This window comes from Ascaphus truei, chromosome 18 (assembly GCF_040206685.1).
Source record: "Ascaphus truei isolate aAscTru1 chromosome 18, aAscTru1.hap1, whole genome shotgun sequence".
NCBI classification, from domain to species: domain Eukaryota; kingdom Metazoa; phylum Chordata; class Amphibia; order Anura; family Ascaphidae; genus Ascaphus; species Ascaphus truei.
This window is the reverse complement of record NC_134500.1, coordinates 28,480,202-28,489,458: the sequence shown is the minus strand read 5'-3', so window position 1 is coordinate 28,489,458 and position 9,257 is coordinate 28,480,202. Positions and strand designations below refer to the sequence as shown.

Here is a 9,257-nt window from a genome sequence, read left to right as displayed (position 1 = left end):
ATATTACACTGTAGGCGCCAGGCTCACAGCGCATCATTTCTCCTCTCAGACATGGCACAATTGGCGCCCTTTTGACTCTCAACCAATCAGCGGCTTGCACATCTGCTCGCCGCAGCCGTGATTCCCATTGGTCGGTGGGTCTGGCATGTCCGTCTCTGATTGGCTGCCAGGCGAGCCTTCGCGTAGTTCCTAACGTGGCACTGAGAATTTGCGCCCCGAGGGGGTGGGGGGTGGTATCATGGTACAGCCCGGTCACCGACACAGTCCGGACACTGAGCTGGCGCAATAACCAGGACTGACGGTCTTTCTTGTAACACCGTATGATTACATCGGATATAAACACCAGGGCTCAGTACAACTGTGCACGAACGGCTCTAATTACAAATGATTAGGATGTACCGTTATCAGGACCCCCCCACCTCTGGCAGCTGTAACCCCGCCCCCTTCTGTCACAGACAGCTGTCTAGGTGGTCGAGTCCATTCCTGCAAGGGGGGGTGAGACGGACATTCTATTGACCAATAATTAATACACTCATATACACTTGCGCATATAGATACATCCTATGAGTGCAAGTTCTCATGCAGCATAAGATGGTGTGTGTGAATGAGGCGTTAACCCGTGTCCCGCACTCCCCCACCCCGGGTCTCGGTGGTCTCGCCTGCGTCGCGTCGTGACGTCAACTGCTGACCTCGCGCCGGTTCCCGCCCTTTCTCTCCCCCCTGCTCGTGCAGTCCCCTTCATGCTGCGGCTGCTGGAGAGGAACATGAAGCTGCTTTTCGCCGCCGCCCTCATCGCGGGCTCCGTCATCTTCCTGCTCTTCCCGGGGGCCTCCGAGGCCGACGAGAAGAAGAAGGGTCCGAAGGTCACCGTCAAGGTAACGGGGGTTGAGGGCACGTGTGTGTGTGGGAGACAGGGGGGCATTGCGGGGGCTCCCGGTGCCCATGGGGCCGCGGTGCATTGTGGATGCCCCGGGGGGTGCGGTGCATTGTGGGGGCTCCCGGTGGCCGTGGTGCATTGTGAGGGGACTGACTGTGGGCCGCGGCGGCGCATTAAGGGCCTATGCCTGGCTCCTTTGCCCCGGTCACTCAGAATGGGTAGAGTATATCTGTGTGCACTCAGCCTCTCATGGCATGTAACTTAATCCTTTCCCCCGAGGGGGGGGGGGGGGGCTGTGCTGGTCATAAGGGTCCCCTCAGTAATAACTGGGCTGTGCTACCCATGGGGACCCCTCAATGATACTCCAGGTCTGGGGGGCTCACTGGGATCCCTCAGTAATGTCTCGGGGGTCGGGTCGGTCCCGTCCCAATTATAATCCTTTATCTCTGCCTGTGTTCCTGATGCTCTATACTGAGGGATTCCGGACTGAACCGAATGGTCATTTTGCACGTACGGTTAAAACCGGCAAACACCGGAAAAGAAGTGTCATAACCTATTACAGTGCACCTCTTGTGGCAGCCGGGGGAGAGAGGGAGGAAGGCTGCGCTTATTGCGACAGCGACGCGACCGTCGCGTCAAAATGCTTTGGCGGCGCTTATAGTGTACGCGACAACGACACCAAAAATCTGGTAGTTGCTGATATTTGGTTTTTTTTCGGCGACGGTCTCCGCTTGCGGCCAATCAGGAGCTTCTCCGTCCCTCTGCCTTCCCCTTGTCTGACGTCACTGGCCTTGTAGCCAGCGACGTCGCCTAAACTTTAAATGCAACTTTCGCAATGGTGACGGGTGATGTCATCGGCGTCGCCAGCACTATAAGTCCAGCCTTAGCTGCAGGCTACATAGTTACACACACACACACACACACACATTCCCAGCTAGATCAAACTCCTACACCCACCACATCATGAATATATCTTTGTCAAAAAAGAGTGCTACTGGGCGTGGCAAATGTATACAACAAAAGACAGGGGTGCCCAATGCTACATCCAATTGACAAAACATATATGGTATAAAGTTTAAATACTTCAATAATAATTGGTTATTTAGTTAAACCCTTTGGCCAAAGAGTCGTAAGCCCACATACCAACTTCAACGTATAACCAAATGTATGCAGGTCCCACACTGTGAGCCCTTCCCTTTACCTCTTTATGAGGGGAAAGAACCATAGTAGATCCTGTTCTTGCAGCAAAGTGAAAAGACCTCCCAAGTTAAAAAGGTGAGGAGGAGTGAGCTCTGGGGGGATACATGTATACATAGTTACACAGTAGGTAAGGTTCAAAAAAGACATGTCCATCAAGTTCATCCTATGCTAACTTTAGATGACAGATTATACTTTATCCTATATCCGTATTAACAGTATATTGATCCAGGGGAAGGCAAACAGAAACCCCAGTGACATATCATCTAATGATATCTCATGAGGGGGGAAATAAATTCCTTCCTGACTCCAAGAATTGGCAATCAGATTACTCCCTGAATCAACATCCTTCCCAGGTTTAATTTTTAGGTATATCCCTGTATACCTTTCCTTTCTAACAAGATGTCCTTTTTTTGAACAAATCTATTGTATCTGCCATCATACTCTCCATGGTTAATGAATCCCACACTGTAACTGCCCTTACTGTAAAGAACCCTTTCCTTTGTTGCTGGTGAAATCTCCTTTCCTCCAACCTTAAGGGAGGGCCCGAGTCCTTTGTGCTGCCCGTGGGATGAATAGTTCTTTTGAAAGCTCCTTGTACTGTCCCCGAATATATTTGTATATAGTTATCGTATCCTTTCTTAGGCTGCGCTTATAGTAACAGCGACGCCGCTGCAAAACATACATTGCAGCAGTCGCGTGCGCTTATAGTAAGCGCGACGCTACGGATTGGTCGCGATCGCTGCAAGTCATCTCTTTGATTTTCCAGCAACAGTCGCGTGGCCGGCACTATAAGCGTAGCCTTGGACGCCGCTTTTCCTCACTGCTCCTCGCTATCCCCAGCCTAGAGACACCCTCATATGTCTCCCTCTAATTGCCCCCATCCTTATGGGGGAGCATGGGAGAACCCTTATGAACACCCCATTCAAGTGCAGCTATTTGTTTCCATTAACACAAACACTGGGAAAATATAAACCGTGATCCCTAACTATACTCTGTTTATATTCATCGTGGCTTGGCAGTCATGAGTGTCTCTGCCATGATCACTTATGTTAGTGGCACAGGGTCATGTATGTGTAGCGTGTGATACGTTTAGGGCTGACATTGGGGGGGTTTCGTAGATTGAAAGTATAGTGTATAGGGCTTCCCAAACCTCGTGGCGTGATTCTACCTTTTATGGGGTTTGGGATCTCCGGTATGAAGAACCACTAAAATGTATATCGCATCTTTCAACAAATGTACTCTTGTCTGGGGCTCTACAGCTCTGTATGGCAGATCAAGGCTGCACACAGGCCGGTGTTATCGGGGTGCTGGACACGTCCCGAGAACAATGGCTGAGACAATGTGGTTTAGGTGGGGCAGTTCCAGGACCTGCGCAAGCTAAACCTTGTAAGGTGGCGATTGTGCTGCGAATGTTACAACACATATGGGACACTAATGGCTGCATTTACTTTAAGACCAGCCCGTGCTAGGAGCTCCTCGGGCAACGACTGGTTAAAGCAAAGTGACACGTCTGCATTTTGTCCACTTGCAGGAGGAACACATCCTGCACTTACTGAGCCCAGTGCAGTGGGAACAGGCGGTTAGTGTGTTACCTTATCTCTGCTTAAGGGCTATTTGGAGATAGTCTTTCACCCATGTTTTTGGAACACTTTTTTTTTTTTATCAGGTTTTTAAATGGATTTATTGTTTTGTTGCCAACCTGAAGTGTTCCTGATTCTAAGCACATTGCCATTAACGCCCTTGATTTCTGGTCAAAAACAAATGCAGCCAAGTAATTGAAAAAATATAGAAGGTAATATATAAAAGGTCATCTGTATTTCACTTTTCTAGTTTTGTGCCCTTTAGAAACCTGAATCGGTGATGTTATTCTTTAATGTGACTTTGTAAATGGTTGGTATAGAAATAAAAAAATGCTTGTTACATTCTAATACATTAAAAATGTCTTTTAAAAAGTTTTTTTTTTTTTTTTTAATGCATCAAGTATTTTCTCATAGTACAGAACTGATTTATTTAAAAAAAACAACACACATAGGATATTGCTTGAACTACTGCTTTAACAGAAATGTGAAGTTCTATAACATTCACTTTTTCATTTTGAAGTGAAACTTCTTTGCTGGCACCTGCACCTACAAAAATCATAGGGAAAAAACTCTGAATGCGAAGGTGAATGATAACGGAAGTGAGTGACTGCGCATGTGACGTCGTAGTTTAATGGCTGCCTGCTAGGAGTTGTAGTTTGTGTGGATGTCTAGCGTCTAAAGCAAACCAGAAAGAAGGCCCCAGCAAACCCCTACTATAGCTGACAGGCACTGTGCTGCAATCTCTGTAAGCTGTTCCTAGAAGTAACACACACACACCATAAAAAGTAATCAGGATTAGTTATGTCAGGCTGAACTATCAACCCATTGGCGACCCTTCCAATAACCAAAAAAGGTGTGTGTGACAAGCACGCTCGTTCTAAATTAAACTTCTTTGTTTTGTTATTGAACTTGTATTTTTGATGTTTTTGATTTGAATGAAAGACTTGAGTATAATTACATTTTCAGTGACAACAGAAAAGTTTCACTTCAGAGTTTTTTGTGGATATGGCTTCTCGTTCTTCTAGTGGTATACTCATACCTAGTTCTTTTTCCCAACTGAGCATATACAATAATTTATCTGGATACGTGTTTTGTAAGATAGATATTCCCAGATCTCAAGAAGACACTTTAAATTATACAATTTGATACTTACCCCAACGTGTAGCAGACCTACAATTCATATACAGGCATACCCCGCTTTAAGGACACTCACTTTAAGTACACTTGCGAGTAAGTACATGTCTCCAATAGGCAAACGCATGCGCCTGTCAGCACGTCCTGAACAGCAATACCGGCTCCCTACCTGTACTGAAGCTGTGCGTAAGCGGGGAGACTATAGAGCCTGTTACACATGTGTTATTTACATCAGTTATGCACGTATATTACGATTGCAGTACAGTACATGCATCAATAAGTGGAAAAAAAGGCAGTGCTTCACTTTAAGTACATTTTCGCTTTACATACATGCTCCGGTCCCATTGTATACATTAATGCGGGGTATGCCTGTAATTATAAAGGGCCCCACATGGCAGTCCTGACCGTGTAGGTCTCTAGATGGAATACAGCACGGACTTGGTGCACTGGATCCCCGGACCAGCCCGATATGCTATGTTGATACCCCAACGCGTTTCACAAATATCTATTTCTCTGAAATGTCACCGTTGAGTATCTTTGGAACAATATGGGGGGGGGGGGGGGGGGAGACCCCCTGGCTGGAAATAGTGTTTTTCAGCTCTGGGGATACTCTCTGAATCCCATCCTCTTACGGGGGAGGGGGCTGCTCCTTTAGCAATCCTGCCAACAATAGAGAGGAAAACACCGACAACCAAAACCATACGTTTATTGGGAACCAGAAGGTCAACACAGGGGGTCCGCAGAGCTAAAGAGAGCTTGGTTATAAGCCCCGGGGGGACCTTATATGCTGCAAAAAAATAAACACGTTGCCAGAAATAAGTCGGTGGATTTTACTGTAACTTAATACAATTAATTTCTCATTTCTTTACAGTGGTTTTCTGTAGGGTTAAAAAAAGATTTCAATATATCCAATCCATATTTATCCTTTTGCTATGAACTCTCACCCACAGGTGTACTTTGATATGAAGATTGGTGATGAGGAGGTAGGGCGCATCGTGTTCGGCCTTTTTGGAAAAACCGTTCCGAAGACAGTGGATAACTTTGTTAGCTTGGCAACAGGAGAGGTGAGAACCACACTTAATTTCTAACCCCAGGGAGGGGTCAGGCTTTGGAAACTCTGGTTAATCTTTGGCTTGTCATTAAATGATTAGACTGTGTCCTGAAAGGCCCGGCTTGTTATACGGAGCAGTGACGGCCTCCCTGGCAGCGCTGGCCCACTCCAAGTCTCCTCTTACGTTTCTCTCCTCTTTCAGAAAGGGTTCGGATACAAGGACAGCAAGTTTCACCGTGTGATCAAGGATTTTATGATCCAAGGAGGTGACTTCACCAGAGGAGATGGTACCGGAGGTGAGGCTTTCTCTTCAGTGCTAGGAAGTGCAGGCGCGTAAAGCGTGTGAGTGTAGGAATGATTCCGGTATAATGTGCAATGAGGTGACTATATAACTACATAACCCCCCCACAAGGGAAGGGTAAGGTGGGATCTGTATCGCAGCCCAAGGGAAGAGTAAGGTGGGATCTGTATCGCAGCCCAAGGGAAGGGTAAGGTGGGATCTGTATCGCAGCCCAAGGGAGGAGTAAGGTGGGATCTGTGTCGCAGCCCAAGGGAGGAGTAAGGTGGGATCTGTGTCGCAGCCCAAGGGAGGAGTAAGGTGGGATCTGTATCGCAGCCCAAGGGAAGAGTAAGGCGGGATCTGTATCGCAGCCCAAGGGAGGAGTAAGGTGGGATCTGTATCGCAGCCCAAGGGAAGGGTAAGGTGGGATCTGTATCGCAGCCCAAGGGAGGAGTAAGGTGGGATCTGTATCGCAGCCCAAGGGAAGGGTAAGGTGGGATCTGTATCGCAGCCCAAGGGAGGAGTAAGGTGGGATCTGTATCGCAGCCCAAGGGAGGAGTAAGGTGGGATCTGTATCGCAGCCCAAGGGAAGGGTAAGGTGGGATCTGTATCGCAGCCCAAGGGAGGAGTAAGGTGGGATCTGTATCGCAGCCCAAGGGAAGGGTAAGGTGGGATCTGTATCGCAGCCCAAGGGAGGAGTAAGGTGGGATCTGTGTCGCAGCCCAAGGGAGGAGTAAGGTGGGATCTGTGTCGCAGCCCAAGAGAGGAGTAAGGTGGGATCTGTATCGCAGCCCAAGGGAAGGGTAAGGTGGGATCTGTATCGCAGCCCAAGGGAGGAGTAAGGTGGGATCTGTGTCGCAGCCCAAGGGAGGAGTAAGGTGGGATCTGTGTCGCAGCCCAAGGGAGGAGTAAGGTGGGATCTGTATCGCAGCCCAAGGGAAGGGTAAGGTGGGATCTGTATCGCAGCCCAAGGGAGGAGTAAGGTGGGATCTGTGTCGCAGCCCAAGGGAAGGGTAAGGTGGGATCTGTATCGCAGCCCAAGGGAGGAGTAAGGTGGGATCTGTATCGCAGCCCAAGGGAAGAGTAAGGTGGGATCTGTGTCGCAGCCCAAGGGAGGAGTAAGGTGGGATCTGTGTCGCAGCCCAAGGGAGGAGTAAGGTGGGATCTGTATCGCAGCCCAAGGGAGGAGTAAGGTGGGATCTGTATCGCAGCCCAAGGGAGGAGTAAGGTGGGATCTGTGTCGCAGCCCAAGGGAGGAGTAAGGTGGGATCTGTATCGCAGCCCAAGGGAGGAGTAAGGTGGGATCTGTATCGCAGCCCAAGGGAAGAGTAAGGTGGGATCTGTATCGCAGCCCAAGGGAGGAGTAAGGTGGGATCTGTATCGCAGCCCAAGGGAGGAGTAAGGTGGGATCTGTGTCGCAGCCGCTGTGACCGTCTCTCTTGTTTTTCGTCAGGTAAAAGCATATATGGAGATAAATTCCCAGATGAGAACTTTAAGCTGAAGCACTATGGCCCCCTGTGGGTGAGCATGGCCAACGCTGGCAAAGATACAAACGGATCCCAGTTCTTCATCACCACCGTTAAGACTCCGTGGCTGGACGGCAAGCATGTGGTGTTCGGCAAAATCCTGGAGGGAGCGGTAAGGCTTGCGTGGCACGTGCTTATTTGTAAACTATTATTGGTTTTGTAGATCAATATATTTAGGTACAATAACTGTTAACGTTCTGTTATAACCTGTGACTAGGGCCGGTACTTGTATAGGTTCTTACAAAGCCGTGAGAAGGGACATTCTGCTTCCCCATTTTAAAATGAAGCCCCCTAAAGTTAATGCAGGGCTATAGTAAGTTATTAACTGGAGAAGCGCCAAAAGGCAGAGCTGGTATATTCTGGAAGGGTGAGACCAAGCAGTAATGCATTGCTACCTCAAGTGGTGGAGGTTATGGAGACACACAGATTTTTCTTATGTGCAGTGAATGTCTGTTGGCAAAGCAGCGATATATAATGTCATTGTGTATCACCTTGCGCTGTAATGCCAGCCTCACGCGCTCTGCGTCCTTAGTGAGGTAGTTGTGGGGGTTACAGATAACCGCATTATTTTGATGTCATGCACCCTCTGGCAAGGAAGAGATTAAGCAGATATTCAGTCCAGACCCCTCTCCCAACTATCTATGCTCCTCCCATGTTATCCAGGAAGTGGTGAGAAAGATAGAGTCCACCAAGACAGACGGGAGAGACAAGCCCCTCAAGGATGTGGTGGTTGCAGGCTGCGGCACGATCGAAGTGGAGAAGCCTTACGCTATTGCCAAAGAATAAAAGGAAACCCTGAGCTTGGCAGTCGAGAGAAGCGCCCTGTACCCCCCTTTCCATCACTGGGACATGGCGCAAATGGCCGCCCTGGAGGGGTGTTGTGCACCTTGTGCAGGAAAGGGTAATCCAACCTTTCACTACGAGGAGAGGGGCGTCAGGTCTCCTCCTGAACTGATCAACTCTCCAGTTAGTCAAAGCGACCAAACAAAGGAACAAATTGATTTATACATTCCTCCCACTACATATTTAATGTGTTCAAATTGGTCATTTACCTATACAATATGTACCGGTGAATAAAATAAAACAATTTTTATAAAATGCCTACCGTGTGATTTAATCATATCTATATATAATAAAACTGAAAAGTGTTTGATTGTTGTTAAAGGCTCATTGGCCAAGAGGTACGCTCCACTGTGACGTACGTACGTGTCCCTCGCTCCGCCCATCCATGGTCCGCCTCCCCCACGACTCATTGGCCAAGAGCTACACTGACATCACTGACACACCTACTCCACTGTCACACACACACACCGAGTGTGCGGACCTATAATCTGGCAGCTCATGGTGCCCATACCGAGTGTGCAAACCTATAATCTGGCAGCTCATGGTGCCCATACCGAGTGTGCAAACCTATAATCTGGCAGCTCATGGTGCCCATACCGAGTGTGCAAACCTATAATCTGGCAGCTCATGGTGCCCATACCGAGTGTGCAGACCTATAATAGAGGATAAATACGTGTGTGTCTCGGCTCATTGAGAGGGCTCAAATTCTGACCTACTCCTCTCTGCCCCCCCCCCCCCGCCCCCAATAAATATTACAGGACTTGGG

The 9,257-nt window shown here is 48.4% G+C and overlaps 1 protein-coding gene across 2 annotated transcripts; it reads left to right on the top strand.

The window, feature by feature from the left end:
- Positions 1-696: 696 nt before the first annotated feature.
- PPIB (peptidylprolyl isomerase B) lies at positions 697-8,746 on the top strand. 2 transcript variants are annotated; one of them, XM_075575975.1, is made up of 5 exons: positions 697-875; positions 5,742-5,855; positions 6,045-6,138; positions 7,576-7,760; positions 8,312-8,746. In XM_075575975.1, exons 1-5 carry the CDS (start codon positions 741-743, stop codon positions 8,432-8,434), a joined length of 651 nt encoding a protein of 216 aa, XP_075432090.1. In that variant the 5' UTR covers positions 697-740; the 3' UTR covers positions 8,435-8,746. The 2 variants fall into 2 exon arrangements, with proteins under 2 accessions (XP_075432090.1, XP_075432089.1); XM_075575974.1 differs by lacking the exon at positions 697-875 and adding an exon at positions 928-1,095.
- The last annotated feature ends 511 nt before the right edge of the window (positions 8,747-9,257 follow it).

Excerpts from the sequence above, each read along its gene's own strand:
- PPIB (XM_075575974.1), top strand. The coding sequence starts at position 943 with ATGGGGCCGCGGTGCATTGTGGATGCCCCGGGGGGTGCGGTGCATTGT. Across the intron at positions 1,096-5,741 it reads GCCCCGGTCACTCAGAATGG|GTGTACTTTGATATGAAGAT; the intron begins GTAGAGTATATC and ends TCTCACCCACAG. Across the intron at positions 7,761-8,311 it reads GCAAAATCCTGGAGGGAGCG|GAAGTGGTGAGAAAGATAGA; the intron begins GTAAGGCTTGCG and ends CATGTTATCCAG.